Source organism: Danio aesculapii, chromosome 19 (assembly GCF_903798145.1).
Source record: "Danio aesculapii chromosome 19, fDanAes4.1, whole genome shotgun sequence".
In the NCBI taxonomy this organism is placed as follows: Eukaryota; Metazoa; Chordata; class Actinopteri; order Cypriniformes; family Danionidae; genus Danio; species Danio aesculapii.
Window position 1 is genome coordinate 18,941,522 of NC_079453.1, and position 18,430 is coordinate 18,959,951.

The 18,430-nt window shown below is 36.7% G+C and overlaps 2 protein-coding genes across 2 annotated transcripts; one reads left to right on the top strand and one right to left on the bottom strand.

The window, feature by feature from the left end:
• The first annotated feature begins 228 nt into the window (after positions 1-228).
• On the top strand, positions 229-3,241 carry tril (TLR4 interactor with leucine-rich repeats). The gene has a single exon (XM_056480362.1). The coding sequence runs from the start codon at positions 493-495 to the stop codon at positions 2,767-2,769; it is 2,277 nt and encodes a 758-aa protein (XP_056336337.1). The 5' UTR covers positions 229-492; the 3' UTR covers positions 2,770-3,241.
• Positions 3,242-5,135: 1,894 nt separating this feature from the next.
• Positions 5,136-16,736, bottom strand: creb5a (cAMP responsive element binding protein 5a). Its single transcript, XM_056480407.1, has 11 exons — positions 16,685-16,736; positions 15,450-15,513; positions 15,217-15,310; positions 13,911-14,014; positions 13,315-13,508; positions 11,540-11,597; positions 11,367-11,447; positions 10,225-10,533; positions 9,919-10,140; positions 8,871-8,970; positions 5,136-7,194 (listed from the first exon to the last, which is right to left on the bottom strand). Exons 2-11 carry the CDS (start codon positions 15,504-15,506, stop codon positions 7,061-7,063), a joined length of 1,353 nt encoding a protein of 450 aa, XP_056336382.1. The 5' UTR covers positions 15,507-15,513; positions 16,685-16,736; the 3' UTR covers positions 5,136-7,060.
• Between the last annotated feature and the right edge of the window lie 1,694 nt (positions 16,737-18,430).

Here is an 18,430-nt window from a genome sequence, read left to right on the forward strand (position 1 = left end):
CTTTGGCGACCCCGGATTAATAAAGGGACAGCCGAAAAGAAAATGAATGAATAGAGTTAGATCCGATTGCTCGTTTAGAGACAGTGTCCACATCTGGATGGGAGTGGGGAGGGCTGTTCCGTGCCTGAACTCGGAGATCACTACAGTGTGTGTGTGTGTGTGTGTGTGTGTGTGTGTGTGTGTGTGCGTGTGCGTGTGTGTGTGTGTGTGTGTGTGTGTGTAATCTGCAACAGATGACTTCTTGGGGGATGAGAGGGTCTGACGGAGGCAAATGTTTCCTCGGCTGGAGCCACATCAGCTCGCAACGATTGTGCATGGATATCTAAAAACAGTCGCTGTGCAATTGTGATCTGCTAGACACAATCTAAATGTCTGCATTCAGTCGACAATGCATCCATAAAACTTCGGTTCCTGGCGAGGAAGTATTAGGTGAATCAAAAGGATTTGGCGAACAAAGGAATGCGTTGAGCGGCTTGTTTCTGCATCACTGGAATGGCATATTTGCTCTCAAACTTAATTTTGTTCGGCTGCGGAGTGCTTTTATTCTTCCCGCCTGTTTGCGCCATTTGTCCGGAGCGATGTGATTGCCAGCACGCGCAGCATATCCTATGCGCAAACCGCGGTTTACGCGCGGTGCCCAAAGCGCCGCAGGTGGAGCGCGCAGGGAATGTGCGGGTTCTCAGCCTCTCGGGAAACTTCATTTACAACATCAGTGCTTTTGACTTCATGCGCTATGGTGACCTAATGAGGCTTAATCTCCAGTTTAATCAAATAAGGAGTATACACCCTAAATCATTCGAGAAACTCTCCAAACTGGAGGAACTATATCTTGGAAACAACCAAATATCGACGATACAACCTGGGACTCTACAATCGCTGAAAAAACTCGCAATATTATATAGCAATAACAACGAAATCAACGAGTGCATGCCTAAATCATTTACTCATTTAAACAGTTTAGTGAAACTACGACTTGATGGAAATTCAATCGAAGTTTTAAAAGAGTCCGTCTTCGAAGGTTTACCAAACTTAATGTTCCTCCACTTAGAATCAAACCACCTTCAGCGTATCGACCGCAATGCATTCTCGCGGCTCAGCAAACTTCAGTTTTTAAACCTGTCGGACAATAAACAAACAGAGCTGCAAGATATTTTTATCTTTTCTGGTCTTAAGTCACTAACAACTCTTCTAATTGCGGGTAACCAAATAAGACACATTGGAAACCACGTCTTCCAGAGCTTGAAAAAGCTATCAAAACTTTCACTGAGCCATAACAGGATATCAAAGCTGGGCAACGACGCGCTGAAGGGGCTCGGACGCGTGAGGGAGCTTATGATTGACAGGAACGAGCTGACAGCGATTCCGGCTGGTCTGCTGGACCCGCTCGAGCGCATCGAACACCTCGACTTCAGTGACAATCACATATCTCTCGTGGATCAAGGTGCTTTTGGACATCTATCACACCTAAAAATCTTAAAACTGAAAAACAACCGTCTGATGAATCTCTCCGGCAGTATTTTCGCATCAAACGGCGTTTTGTTCCATGTAGAACTGGATGGGAATAACTGGACTTGTGACTGCCGGATGGAGAAACTTAAAAGTTGGATGACGCATGCGCATTCTCAGGGAAAGCTCTTGACCGTGTTTGTTCGCTGCCTTCACCCCCCAGTGCTGGCGGGAAAATACTTGGATTATGTCAGCAACTTGCAGCTAAAAAACATGAGTGGCTTTTGTGAGTCAGAACCTCTTTCTCAGCCAATGGAAAGCCGTGGAGTTGTAGTTGAGACACCAGTTTTCAAGGAGGATAAAGAGAAGCAAGAAAAACAAGAAGAAGTAGGGGTCCAAGGGGATCAGGGGGTGCAAGTGCCTGGCACAACACTAGAGAGAAAGAAGAAGAGAAAACTTGTCAGCTCAAGACCAAAACCTACAGCTGGCGAGACAAGGAATGACTCCTTGTCTGATCTTTTCACTACAATGGCCATGTTTTTGGAGGGCCACAACCACAGCACCTCTGCTTTGACCCCACAGGAGCAGTTCAACCTGCCCTTACAAGACCAAGCCAAGTATCAAAACTCAAAAACAGCAGGGATCACTGATGCTTGTCAATTCAACCGTCTCTCCATCTTGAACGTAAGCGTGGAGGACATCACTTCAAGTACAGCCACAGTCCGCTGGAGTACAGCTCCTCACATTGGACTAGCTCATGGGAAAGAACTTCACTTCAGGGTTTTATTTGACCGTTTCGGCCATGCTTTCCGCTTCCCACGCTATGTTTACACAGATGGATCTGACCGAGCAGTGACCCTCCAAGAGCTCCGCCCAGAGTCCACCTACATCACCTGTGTGGAGAGTTTAGTGGGTGGGGCTTTGTGCCAGGTCGCCCCCAGAGATCATTGCACTGGTTTTGTCACACTTTTGCCCTATGTGACCACTGAGGTCAACCTACAGCTCATCACAGTAGCGGCCCTGACGGTAAACGCACTGCTCCTCTTTCTGGTGGGTGGAGTCTGGCTGGGCCGTGTGCTGAAGAGGCGGATCAGAAGCAGGAAGTCGTCCGCTCATGCCCATGTACGTCACATGTACTCAACCAGACATCCATTCCGCTCAACTGTGGCCACCACATGCGTCTCTTCGGAATTCAGCGGTTATCAGACCGGCAGACAGCTGGCTGAAGAAGGTGATCTCATCCAGTTCCCCGGCGACCGTTTCTTTGACAACAGCCCCACACGAAGAGATGATGATGGCATGATGCTTAGATATTCAGACTGAAGAGTGACGTGTGTGAGATAAATAGACATTTTTGGTCAGTTTTGGACACAAAGGAGAAAACACAAATTCCTAAATATATATATATTTCTTTTCTAAGCCTCAGCTGCTGGTTGGCAGAATTGCTTGGTTTTGTAATGTTCCTGTTAACGTAAATTATATATTACTATTTCCTGTACGGATATAGTGCAATAATTTGGAGTCAGTCATGTAAATCATTTAAGATACAGAACCAAAAACCGTTACATTTTAAGGACTTTACATTTACAATTGTTGCTGTATTTGTTTTGTTCCCCCCCCACGTTTTTCTAAGTAAATGTTAATGATTGTTTTTATCTATCAATTTTTTATTATTTTATTCTATGTAGGCTACTTGTTTCACCTCTGATCTAGCCATATACTTTTAAAAGAAAACTTTACAAACGATACATGAATGTCACCATGTGATGGCGCAATAAACCAAGTTTTCACAAGATTTGAACTTCAAACCCGTAGTAATATGGCAGGCCGTTTTGACATTGTCTATAACCCGTACTATCTATTTTCATGTTACTAGTGCTTATTTTTAGATACTGTTGTTACTAGTAACAAATCGAAAATTTTATTAATATATACTAGTACCTAATGATTAACTACTAGTACATATGGCAAGCCGTTTTGACATTTAATTTATAACCCGTACTAGTATCTATTTACATGTTACTATAGTGCTTATCTCTAGATAATTGTACTTATTAAACAGATACTAGTTTTTATTTATTAGGTACTAATACTTATTTTAATAGTGACTTGTGACTACTCTGTTGTTACTAGTAATAAATTAAAAATTTTGTCATTGAGATGTCAACTAATCAGTTTTGACTAGTATGTATTCCAGCTGGAACTAGTATATATTTTTATGAACTAGTAATCATTAGATACAAGTACTTATTAATTAGATACTAGTTCCTAAATAATTGATACTAGTACTTAGATATTAGATACTAGTTCTTATTCATTAGGTACTAGGACTTAATCATTAGATACTATCAATTTAATAGGCACTAGTACTTATTCATTGAATACTAGTTTCTATTTAATAGATACTAGTGTTTATTATTTAGATACTAGTACTTATGAAATAGATACTACAACTCATTTCATCTACTCTTCCATTTGGACTAGTCATAACATAAGATGAGTAAAAAAGCAGAACTGACTAGTAAAATAAGAATTATTACTAGTAATAGTTATAAAAGATACTAGTGTCTAATAAATAAATACTAGTACTATTGAAAAACTACTAGTGTCCATTTAATAGTTACTAGTATCTAATGAATTGGTACCACTATCTATTTTATAAGTACGAGACAAGTATCTATTAAAAATCTAATGAAGAAAGTACTAGTATTTAATACTTAAGTACTAGTATCTATTAATTAGATACTAGTATGTAATTAATAAGTACTAGTTCCTAATGATTAACTACTAGTACATAAAAATATGTACAAGACCCAGCTAGAATACATACTAGTCAAAACTGAATTTGATATCTTTATGACAGATCCCATAAAAATCAATGGAAAGTTTTTTGATTTGTTACTAGTAACAACAGAATAGTTACTTGTCACTATTAAAATAAGTACTGGTATCTAATAAATAAGAATAAGTGTCTATTTAATAAGTACTAGAACCTAATGAATAAGTACTAATACCTAATGAATAGATACTAGTATCTAATGAATAAGTATTAGTATGTAATACATATGTACTAGTATCTATTTAATAGGTACTGGTATTTAATGAATGGGTAAAAGGAACTAATGTCTAATAAGTAAGCACTAGTGTATTTTTAAAAAAGCACTAGTATCTAAAGAATAAGCACTAGTATTTAGTGAATAAGTTCAATTCAATTCACCTTTATTTGTATAGCGCTTATACAATGAAGATTGTGTCAAAGCAGCTTCACATAAAAGGTCACAGTAAATAGGAACAGTGTAGTTCAGTTTGTAGTGTTTAAGTTCAGTTCAGTTGAGCTGAGTTCAGTGTGGTTTAATAATCACTACTGAGAGTCCAAATATTGAAGGGCAAATCCAACGAAATCCAACGATAAGTAGTAGTACGTAATTGAAAAGATCTTAGAATCTAAAAATCAGGTTTTAGTAACATGAAAATAGAGACTAGTACGGGCTAATGATTAAATGTTAAAACGGCTTGCCATAGTAGTAAAGCATTGAAGATAATACAGGTCATTGAAAGTTTGGGCTGCATTGAATGTTAAAAATAACGATAAATCAAAAAAATAGCCATGCTAATACACTAACTGCAGCAGTTGAATCAAAGCAACCTGAAACTGAAAAAGAGATCAGAGCAAACTGAAAGAGATATTAAGTGCTTTTAATTAAAAATGGCCACAGTGTGTACAAAAATAGATAAATATTTTGGAAAAACCTGTACATGCATAAAACAGATTAAACCTGTAAAGTTTACGATTTTTTTCATCATAATGTCCAGATTCATAATTCCATATTCCACAGAATGTAGCCACAAGAATGCTTTAACTAGATATAGTACACATGCTTGCATGTCATTTTGATTGTCATTGAGCCAGTTAGTGTGAAATGATATTTCTATACTGTAATTAGTCTACTAGAAGACATTCCTAGTGCCATGAGTGTGGTTAGTAAAACAAGATTTAGTTCTGCTTATATAAAAAGAATTGTTCTCTCTGTTCAACATTCACATGTAATAATATTAGTATAGTATTCTTAGGTAATGTGACACCTGATCATTTACCAAGGGCCTCTGACAATATTTACAGTGAAGACAAACATGTAACAACAGCTTTAGCTGCATCATCATAAATTTATAAAACTAGAGATTCCTATTTACAATTACAAACAAATGTACATCTGCCCTGATGCAAAGCATTACACACAGCTTGCCATTCATTCCAGGATTTAGCACACACAGCTCTAAATGATGCTATTGAAGCATTTATGCTGAAAGTGGCCAACAAACCAAAACAAAACAAAACAAAACAAAACAAAACAAAACAAAATGTGCACACATACTCTAAGAGTAAAGCAAGATGAGTGTCCCTGAGAAAGGTAAGCTATTTAAAAAAGTAACAAGAAGAGTGTGAGAAGACAGAAAAAAGGGTACGAAGGGAGTGAGAGACGGGTATGAAAATAAGAAAACTAAATTTAGTTGAATCTAAAAGAACTGTTTGTTTTATAGCGCTGGAATAATTCACAGTGCAGCAAGATACAACCACTGGGGACATCCACCTGACCCTTGACTGACTACCTGAGATGTCAAGGGTCAGATATATAAACCACCTATTCTTTTCTTGACATTAAAGGCCTGTTCACACAAATAATGATAACTGTAAAGATATCTGTAACTTCAAGTATATGTTGTAAACACTAATAGACAATAAAATTCTTTATTTAAGAATGTGGGCAGCAGTTTTGTTGTCTGCCCCTTTAACCTGTTTGATTTCTTTAAGGCAGAATAGGTTTTGTTGGCTGCCAATGATTTTATCATTTGTCAGCTGGAAAAAATAAGTTATGGTGATTCCAGTAAAATTGTTCATGTGTGTTGTATTTTCATAGATATGGTGTGGTGTATTCATCATATTGTTATAATCCTTTATGTGAACAGGCCTTAATTCAGCCTTTCAGAAATACACAGATGAAGGCAAAATGATCAGCCCTCCAGTGAATTTTTTATTCTTTTTCAAATATTTCCAAAGTGATGTTTAACAGAGCAAAGAAAATATATTCCTATTATATTGTTTATTATATATAAATAAAATTTTCATGTCAATATTAATAGCCCCCTTAAAAATGACCTTTTCAATTGCCTACAGAGCAAACCACTGTTTTCCAATAACTTGCCTAATTAGCCTAACTTGCCTGGTTAAACCTATTAAGCCCTTCAATAGTACTTTAATCTGAATACTAATATCTTGCAAAATAATTAGTAAAGTATTATGTACTGTTACCATGGCAAAGATAAAATAATTTGTTATTATAAATAAATGATTAAAACTCTTATAAATAACTTCCCTATATTGAAGAGACCTTGGAAAATATCTGAAAAAGATATAAAATTTCACAATAAAAATTTTACCTAAAACTGTATGTGTTGCATACATTCCATTTTAGTCATTAACCCAAGTTTGAAAGTCTGGATCAAACATATTGCTGTTCATTTTTGCTTCTGCACTGATGGGTATCTGTATGGCTCTTTGGGCCCTGAGTAAATGGCTTTGAAGATGGGTTGTGTTGTCTGTCTATGGAGAATCATGTTATAGCTGTGTGTTGTTAGTGGAGTGTGAGTGTATGGTGAGGTGAGCACGGGGTAAAGTTGAACTTGTTGAGATGCTGTTGTGTTGGATGGCATGTGAATGGACAGGACTACCTGTTGGGCTGCCTATACCACCTAAAGATGAATAAAAAAGGAAATGATCAAAACAAAAAGTTTTTCTAAACATATGTAAAATACATTATATGTAATAAAACAAACTATATAAATATAAACATCACCATCCACATTTTACAAGCCAAACCACTTACATAAAATTACTATTTCCCAAATTGATATAAATGAAATATATTTTATTTGTGTTCTAATAGTTTATTCCTGTAGAATTTTATTCCAAATTTTCCAGGAATCGTACTAAAATGCTGTTTATTATTATTATTATTATTATTATTAACAGTGATTAATATTTATTTCATAACAAAGTAAAAGTCTCACTTTTGGTCAAATCAATGAATTCTTATTTTAATGCATAAAAATGTTTATTAATTGAAAAAAAAATAGAAAATGTGAAATCTAACTGGACTTTACTATATTTTATGCAGACATTTTTTCTTTAATGATTTTTTCTTCAATTTATTATTATAATATGGTTCATAAAATTGTGTCCTTAAACAACATTTCATGGTTTTGATTAATATATTTTTTAAATAGTATTTTTTAGATAGTGTTATACTATCACTATGTATAACTATACTACACTCATCAGCCACTTTATTAGGTACACCTGTCCAACTGCTCGTTAACGCAAATTTCTAATCAGCCGATCACATGGCAGCAACTCAATGTATTTAGGCATGTAGACATGGTCAAGACGATCTGCTGCAGTTCAAACTGAGTATCAGAATGGGGAGGAAAGGTGACTTTGATTGCGGCATGGCTGTTGGTGCCAGACTGGCTGGTCTGAGTATTTCAGAAACTACTGATCTACTGGGATTTTCACCCACAACCATCTCTAGGATTTACAGAGAATGGTGCGAAAAAGAGAAAATATCTAGTAAGTGGCAGTTCTGTGGGCACAAATGCCTTGTTGATGCCAGAGGTCAGAGCAGAATGGCCAGACTGGTTCATGCTGATAGAAAGGCAACAGTAACTCAAATAACCACTCGTTACAACCGTGGTATGCAGAAGAGCATCTCTGAACGCACAACACGTCGAACCTTGAGGCAGATGGGCTACAGCAGCAGAAGACCACACCGGGTGCCATTCCTTCAGCTATAAACTAGAAATTGAGGAAACAGGAAACTGAATCATCTCAGACTGGTTGCTTGAGCATTACAATGAGTTCAATGTACTCAAATGGCCTCCACAGTCACCAGATCTCAGTCCAATAGAGCCCCTTTGGGATGTGGTTGAATGGGAGATTCACATCATGGATGTGCAGCCGACAAAACAGTGTGATGCTATCATGTCTATATGGACCAAAATCGCTGAGGTATATTTGCAGTACCTTGTTAAATCTGTGCCACGAAGGATTAAGACAGTTCTGAAGGCAAAAGGTATATCTAAAGTGGCCGGTGAGTGTATACTATACTATACTATACTATACTATACTATACTATACTATACTATACTATACTATACTATACCATCATTATTTAATAGTAACTGCATACAGTTAAAATATCTATAGCATTATTGTATAAAAATTACGGTGTTCCTTAAATATGCTTTATTTCTTAAGCAGTAATAGTTATTTTAGGGTGTAATATGACTCAGACATGTTCCTCACAGGTTTTAAAGTGATTTGCTCATATACAGAATTATGTGAAAATAAGAAAGTGATTCATACTCACTTTGCGTCTCTCTCTGTCTCACAGATACAGGACAGTCTTTATGTGTAAGAAGAATTTGCTTCAGTTGAGTGACTTCTGTTCTGAGAGATGTCACCTCATTCTAAGAGAAGAACAGAGCAGCAAACAAATGAAACTGCAAGACTTTTTAATGTGCTGTATTTTAAAAGAGGCATTACATGTTTTTGCATTTTTTTCTACTTTACTGTACAAATGTAAAACTACTAAGCACTAATTTCTGAAAAAAATGGCACATTTTGTCTTACAGTATGTGAACTTAATGTGTGTACTTAATACTTATAGTGTACTTACCAATTAAAGTACTGTTATATAAGGTAACTTTACAGGTTAAGGTTAGGTTCAGCGGTACTGTAGAGTAAGGGTAGGCCCACGTGGAATCTGCATGTGCAGAAACCTGCAGATTTTTAGCCCATGATTGAGTCTATTTATTTACTTGTGTGAATTTATATTTATTCAGTTTTTAAATTAATTTGAGTAATATTATTAGCTAATATGAAAATGTTCATATGATTTATTTACAATAAAGTTTGTAAAGTAATGTTCTGTCTTTTAGTAGATATATAAGATTTTTTCTTTGTTTGCCAAATTAGTGGATCTAATTGGATTTGCATTGTAAACATTAAATACAAGTTTAAAATGTATTCTTTTTATTTCATATATGAAGTTTTTAGTTACTATAGTCTCAAAATCATTCTGCATAAATAGCACAAAATGTCCACGGATTGTGTCTGGTCCTAGTTAAGGGATATTCCCTAGTGTTACATAATGTGTCCATGCAAAATCGGACAGTAATATAGTGCTTCCAACATACACAATAAGTGCTTGCAACATACACAAAAAGAATCATCACGTCTTAATAGAATAGAACATTATGAACATTAACATTTACTTCAAAAAATTTGATTTTTTTATTTAAAAAAAAACAACTAAAATTCTAATACTTCTAAGCATTCACATTAGCATAAATATTATTTCAGAACGGAGTTCAACAATGCATAGTTCAATATTTTTGGCATATTGTCCCATATACCTGTAGCTGTAAGTTAGTGTGTGTAAGTTCCTCAGCCTTCCTCTCCAACGACGTCACCCAGACTTTTCTTTTCTGTCTGCACCGTGTAGCAGCAGCTCTGTTTCTCTCCAGAAACTTCCGCCTGCGTTCATCCGGGTCGTCTTCTGCTGTCCGTCGGCGTCTGCCTGTGGCCGGCTGTGGAGGAGACTGTGGGCAATGGCTTTGTTTTGGTGTGGAGGACATCTATGATACACAAATGTTACATTAAATAATACAACAGATCAACACAAACTGTAAAAGTCAAAGTTTTGCCACAAAAATCTCAACCTGTGTAGGTATTGGCTGATGTGAAAGGGGAGGGGCGTTCTGATGAGAGGGGCCAAGAGGCAAGTGCGAGGGTGGGGAGTGGTGGGCGTGGCTGTGATGTGATTGGTCTTGACTTTGATGCTGATGTGCGAGTCTTTGTGGTGATTGGCTGTGGCAGTGCTGCTGGTATGATGCGTGATGATGAGATGCAGATTGCAAATGCGACAATGGGTGAGGTTGTGATGGCATCATCTCCATCATGTGGCAAAGAGGATTCTGACTGCCGTTGGAAACTGCAGGTTGGCTGTGGGCTGGTATGACCTTTGACCGCTGAAGAGATGGGAAGAAATTGATGAGAATGGCTCCTGAGGTTACTGTTAACATCACTGACATGCAACACTGCATGGATAATCCATGCTATTTAATAGGAAAAATCCTCCAGCAAGATTTGTTTTAACAACTATTGCAGGCAAGCATGTGTTTTTAATTTCACAGGATTCCTGTGTGTGGTGATTGTTTGCGATGGTAAGATTACTTGGCACTAAGTATTTCAAAACACAGAATCTACAAAGACGCCTTTGAAAAGTCAGATGATAACCAGGTCAAGCCGAACCCTTTGAAATTCAATCTTCTCCACTTTCTGAAGAGAGTCAGCGCATGGATATGTGTGTGTCTGTGTGTGTGTGTACTGGTTTTGGTAGGTTACAAGGACAGTTTTTGTATAGTGACATAGGTATAACCTAGTTGTACTTTTTTATGGTGGTTTATGAGGACATGCCTTATGTCCTTGTACTTCAAAATGCTTAAAAATCATATTTAATCTTTTGACATTAAAATTTTGCCCAAGGTTTCCTGTGAGGGTTGGGTTTAGGATTATGGGTGGGGTAGGACCATATAGTTTTTTACTACATAAAATACATTACCCTGTAGAGAGTCCTCATAAACCACCAATACCAACAAGTGTGTGTGTGTTTGAATGAAGCTTTTTTTTTAAACAAGCAAGACTAAAACATTGCATGCGTCTGAATTAGATAACTCAGTCAAGATGTCTACATTAGTTACCAAGTACTGTGTCATTATAACCCATGTCTGGCTTGTTCTGTTTCTACAGAGACATCATAATCCTGTAACTATGGAGTCATATCATTAGAATGGGACTGTACCTGAATGGAGGAGCATGAGCCAGAGTGGGCGGGGCCTGGTATGCCAATAACACTGGAGTTCATTGACATCTGTGACTCCATCTGTCATTTAAATAATATTTTCAATTATTGTGATGCGTAATAAGGAATAGATTTATAATTTCAATAATTCTTAGTCTTCACTTTTTACTTACGTTCATGTTTGAATTTACGGTGTTTATCTGTCTGCTGTGTAGACAACTGGGTGCAGATCTGTAATGAGCCAGAAGGGTTTAAATTAGTAGTAGGCAAAAGCTTAAAATTTCATACAACAAATGATTTATTTACTTACTAGAAAGCAGTAGAAATGTCAGAGTCTTACAAATGCTTTAATGAATTAGTAAGGGGGCAAAATATGAAAATAGTGTACAGTAATTGAAGGGTAAACATTTATTTGCATTATATAAATATTTTTACACTGAGATGTTAAGCTGGCAAATTTTCTTTAAATATGCAATGCTGCTTTAACATCTTTTTCATGACATGTTTTCAGGTGTGAGGACAGAACAACTTATCACTCACATAAAATTAACCAATCTGCTTGTTGAGCCTGATATCACGTGCACAGTTTTCAGATCCAAGTGCTCTATCAGATGCTATCAGAGCTACCAACATATGGTGCTCACAGTGCGCTGATACTTTTGAATGTCATAATCGTAATGTTTATATCTATGCCTAATCTCCAATGGTAAGATAGTGATTCATCTTTTATAAATCCTTAAAACATTGGTGTCTGGGATGCAATGAGTCCAGAGACTGGGGTGTATACTGTAATTTTGTAAAATATTAAGTTGATTGTGTGACATGACAAAAAAAAGTGGTCAAAACGAGTACAGAGAGTTTTCTCAATTACAATAAGTAGAGACTTGGATCTGGAAGCAGTATTCTATAGTAAGTCACAACTTAAGAAGCAAACAGCTAATCACTATGACAAAATCATGTCTGTCTTAAATTTTTTTCTTGTATGAGAAGCCATTTCACAGTAGGGAAGAAAAGAATATGCCATTTTCTGTATCAGGCTAACTTTGTCAGGCTATAACTTTCTCATAGTATTAAAGCATTATTCTATGTTGAATTGGATTTTGACTTCTTTTTGGGTAAAGGCACTTTTAAAAGTAAAAGGTAAAATCTTGACCTTTAATGGGAAAAGATATTTTTCAATCTTTTTGACTTCTAGGTCCCCATTATTTATAAAAATATTCAAAGGCACTATTACATGTCAAGTTGAACATTACTTGTTCACTTACTGTTTTTACTCAAAAATACGAAAATATGTAATCATTGCCCTTAAAGAAAAAAAACATGTGAGCTTCACATGTAGAAATGTGGATCACATATGAAACACATACTGTGAAACATGAATTAGGAACATTTGCTTGAGAAGCTGATGTGATCACTAGTTTTGCGCATGTGTTCAACGTGTAATTGTAAAATATAATTAAACATGAAGCTTAGGTGATTTTTCTCTGAGGGTCCATATATTAAAATCCCTGGAATATATTAATTTATTTATTCATTGGCAACTTATGACTATTTCATGGCAAAATGGATATACATAAAATTATTACATGATAAAAACAAATTCGTATTACAATAAAAAGTTACTTAGCCAAATATATAAAAATAGAAACTAATAAAATTCACACAAAAATATATTCAAAGTTAAATATGATTTTTCAGTTCAATTTTTGATAAATTCTTGGTGCTTCCCTGGAATTTAAGACTATTAATTTGCAATCACGTTTTTAAAATTAAGTTGCCCCATATATTGAGGTCTCTCAAAGGAAATATATTATTGAGAAAGTGAAAGCAAGAAATATAATTTTTTAACATTTGCTTGTTTGATATTATTTTAAGTTATCTGGGCCCCCTTTTTGAGAACCACTGATATGATAATACCCTGGTACAGTATATTTTTGGTGGCACTCACTGCTTATTTGAAGTGGAGTATGTGGCAGTGCATTGAGGCTGAGACTGTGAGCTGTGCGTCTGGAGCTGGTTCTGGTTCAGATGGGCCAGTGCGCACGACTGCTGTTGCTGAGGCTGAAACTGATGATGTTGACCCTGTTGAGGTTGTGTTTCAGTGTGGGGCTGCCTCTGACCTGACGTTTGTGCAGAAAAGTTCTAAAAAGAAAGAAAAGGTCATACTTTATTTTGATGGTCTGTTTGTTGAATTTAAGTTGCATTGCATCTACATGCCAACTAATCCTCATTAGATTTTAAGTTAGGTTGGGTTTAGGGTTAGTGTAAGTTGACATGTACTTGAAAGTATTTTATAGTCAGTTTAATGTCTGTTGAAGGAGTTTCAACTTTGTCCTTCTATTGGGATCTGTGTGTGAGAACTGTTTTAATACCTTTGATTCTTACTACAGTCCACATATTGACATACACACATATGCAAATACGGAATTAAATGTAGAACTTAACTAGCTTAAAGACTCTGTGTGTGGTGAAGACTGTTATGCAAATTATTATATTATTCATTTGCACATGTGTGTAAGATTTATAACATGAACTTCCTCTCACCGGTTTGGTCTGCTCTTCCGTCTGAGACTGGTTAAGCTCCAGTTCAGTAAAAAGGCCCACTTCCTCACAGTCCCGTAAGAACCGGGTTGGTGTTGGAGTCTGATCTATAGATGAACAAAGAGTACATATATGCCAAATCACAAACGCAAAGAGCATGCCACACAAACTGCCACTGGCAATAAATAAAGGAAGTTAATATGATGGGGATTTTTATGAATTAGGACAAGGTGAGTTCATTTATAAAGCACATTTTATATAAGAAAATACATATATATGGGTATGTGTGTATGTGTGTTTTATATAAAAACATATGCAGAATAATAATGAATGATGAAAATATAAAGGTATAAGATAAAAAAATTAATCTATATTTTCAGGCATTAAATTGTTTCAATGTATTCACAAATAAGAAACAAATGATGCATATATCTGATTATAGTCTCATCAAACACAGTATAAATGAATAAATATTGTATTATTATATTGTTTTATAGATAGGCCTATACTACATACATTATTATAAATAATGCATTTTTAATATTAGCGTTATCCATGTATATTTAGAATTATTTTGAGGTGCTATGGTGTTTATAATATATACAGAATATTTGCATATCTCGTAGACTAAACACATGTAAGCATAGGAAGGTATGAAAAGATTTCAAGGTCATAGAACAAAAAAAACAGTAGATCAGTAGATCAATATCAAGTAACCTCCAGGCATTCTAAACAAATGTAGAAAAGCTAGCCCTCTTCTCAATGTCATTAGCGGAACTTGTCTGAAGTACTGTCCTGGCATGCTGAAAAAAATGGTAAAAATTAACCCTATGCCATAAACATGAGCCTGATTTTGCTTTTGCTGTTTTGGTTATTTAGAGGTAGTCTAAACCAAATGCTTTTTTCTAGACTACTATGAAAGGGGTCAGAAGGTAAAGACCTTCCTTTGTTTTTTATGTAAATGTTTCTGTCGCTCCAGTGATGGCTCACAGACCCCAAAGGTCAAGGGTCAGGCTGATGTTTATATGTCAGACGTTGAGTTTCCAGGGCAACAGACATTGTCTAAATCCTAAATTAAAGGAGATGGAGAACATGACCTATCATGACACTCAAACACATATTCTCTTTTCCCAGGCTCTTATATTTCTGACCCACAGAATGTAGAGTGACGCTCTGTCGTTGTTCTGACAATACTAATACAACGTTGATTATAAAACATTACCCTTTGAGTGCGTAATTATATATATATGCGTGTGTGTGTGTGTGTGTGTGTGTGTGTGTGTGTGTGTGTGTGTGTGTGTGTGCTTACCTGAAAGCATACTGTCACACTTAATAGAAGGGAATTTAAGCGTCATCTCATGTTTGTGTCTGTGGATGATTAGGTGATCTTCTCTTTGGAAGCGCTATAAGAATGAAAAACAAAATTAATATAGAAATACACGTTCAAAAATAATTACAATTATTTAGAAGTAATAAACTGTGAATCAGTCATAGCTTGGCAAAATGACAACCAGCAGCAAAAACCAGACATCTGTCACTCACTTGCGAGCATCCAGGAGCAACGCACACAAATGGCCTGTCCTGATCAACATTCATCATCTGAGATCTAAAAAACATACAAACACATGCACAGTGGAGATGACATTATGAAGTACTCATGACAGGCAGCTGGATATAAATGACACCTACATATACTGTCTGTCTGTCTGTCTGTCTGAATAGACAGATGCTTTATGAACCCTTTTTTAATGATAGAGCCAGACAGACAGACAGACAGACAGACAGACAGACAGACAGACAGACAGACAGACAGACAGATAGATAGATAGATAGATAGATAGATAGATAGATAGATAGATAGATAGATAGATAGAATCTAATTACTGAAACTATTTGTATTGCTTTCAGTTCTCCATATTTTGCTCACATTTCCCTATATGAATTGTCTTGTCTGTGTACAGTGCGTGCTCTCTGTATATGATACGTATCACATAGCGCCTTATAAAATCCATGTTTCTAGCCCGGTTACTCATAAGCATTCCTCTAGTTATGACATCGTCATTTAGTTGAGCCGGGCAAGAGTTTGAATTGGCAAGACAGGTCTACGGTGCTAATGCCAACCGTCTAACTGGCCTGCAGAATGACGTAATGGCGAAACCAGAGGACTCACGCGGTGTCACGAATATTACAAACCCAAACAACCAAGAGCAGACATCTTATATGGCAGATATGTTATTTTAACTGAGAAAAACACAGTAAAGTTGGATTAATCACCCTGAAGTATATGTGTCGGCAGGTGCCATAGACGGTTTATTTGAAAAATAACTATTTGATTAAACACAAAGCGAATGCAAATACTTTCTTCCTCTAAACACGCACACGTGTTTGATTAAAACCGTTAAATGGTGTTCGATTTAACGTAAAATTCAAATAGGCTTCGAACCGCTAACTGTCAAACATTCGCTCCGTTTGCTGACAAGTTTGTTGACACTCTTTACTAAAGATTTACAAAGACGACAGTTTTCAGTCAGAACCATTTTTATTCGAATATTTTGTCGCCTGTTTGTTCTGCGGTGTCACACCCCCTCAAACAAACATTCTAACAGTTTGCGCACATCTCAATAGAAACCGGCACTTTGACATAACTTGACAGTAAAACAACAACCGCATCAAAAACCCACAACAACACTCTACAAAACAAGTGCACTGTTTGCGCTGTAAATCAAGTGTTGAATCATATTCATAAGACTGACTGTAAAACAGTAACCCTAACTTACCTAAACGCACGCAGACTGAGACAAGCAACGTTCCTCGCGCTGGGACGAAGCACGCTGAAGTGAAACGCGATTACAATATGATCTATTTACAGAAGCATTACATCACCTCGTGGTGACGTCACGTGGGATTCCTGAACTTCTAAATCATTGCGGTCCGCTTTTTAAAAAGAGGAGGGGCTTTAGGACTCTGCGCACCCGCCTACCGGAGGATGTAGCGGGCGTCCGATGCGGACATTGGAGCGTTGAGGGGTAAAAAAAGGAAAGGGAGGCGCTTTTGCTCGGTGCGTGCTGCGCCAACAGCTGTCTGGAGTTGTGCGCGGGACGGTCCCGATTAGCGAATGGTGTGTGTGTGTGTGTGTGATGGTAAAGAGAGGAGAGCGGGCATGTATGAGCGTGTTAGCTGCTGGCTTAACCCGTATATATCCAAATGATTACCAGACGTGTGTTTTTTTCCGATGGCCAACCGAATAAAACGCGTTTTGCTTAAGCAAAATTTCCATTAGTGCTTACAAAACTGTGAGATACAACTGGTCAGTCGCCCAATGTAAAGAGAAAATTGCAAACTATCAAGAAAGCCTATGTAGTATTTATTTTAAAATCTGTGAAATTGTTTAACATATACCTTTTGATTGATTCTATTGATAATTTTAATGAAGATTTACACATTTAATATGATTTAATTGGTTTTTTGAGTATGGGGGTTTTAATATTTATATTTAAATAATAGCCTAAATATTCATATACTTTGAATATTTACAGAGGCCTATTATTGTAAACAATATCAATATCAGTCAAATGCATATACACTTTTAAAACTTTAGACTCCTTTTAGAAACCTAAATGGAATATATTTTGTTTGGAGTGACTAAATATGTTATTTGTTGCTCGCTTTCAGAGTGAATTGTTTAATCATCGTGATAAACCACTGATGTCATGATTTGAAATGTATGACAGAATGTAGATAGTGTTAAAACTAAGGGGTGTGTTTGATGTTTCAGAACAACGTGGTCCTTTTGTGGTCATCGCAGGGAAAGAGTGCAAGAAAACATACAAGTGGGAGGGAGGAAAATACAGCGTGAATCATTAGCCTGCTCTAACTCAGAACGCTAGTAGCTGTTTCCCCAGCAACACCACAAAACAGGAAGTGGTAATGATGTCACATCAAGCCCCAGCCTTAGCTGACTCCTACATCTTTAAGTATGAATCATTCACACACACAGACAATGCAGCAGAGGGCATGCACCCACAGGCCTCATGACATCATCCATGTTTCTCCAATGATATAATTCAACTTAAAAAGGAACTGTGTCAGGTTCGTCTTTTGTTTCACCATTCTAATATCTGTAAAATTATAAATTCATGTTTTCATTCAAAGTGACATACAATAGAGGAAATTAAACCATATTGTCACAGATAACAGTAATAAAACAAAATGCAGGGTGGCACAGTGGTTATCACTGTCACCTCACAGCAAGAAGTTTTCTGGTTTGAGTGCTGGCTGGGCCAGTTGGCGTTTCTGTGTGGAGTTTGCATGCTCTCCCCATGTTCATGTGGGTTTCCTCCAGATGCTCCAGTGTTCCCCACAGTGCAAAGACATGTGGTACAAGTGTACAATTGAATAAACTATATTGGCTGTAGTGTATGTGTGTGAATGTGCGACTGTAGGTGTTTCCCAGAACTGGGTTGCAGCTGGAAGAGCATCTGCTGTGTTAAACATATGCTGGATAAGTTGGCGGTTCATTCCAC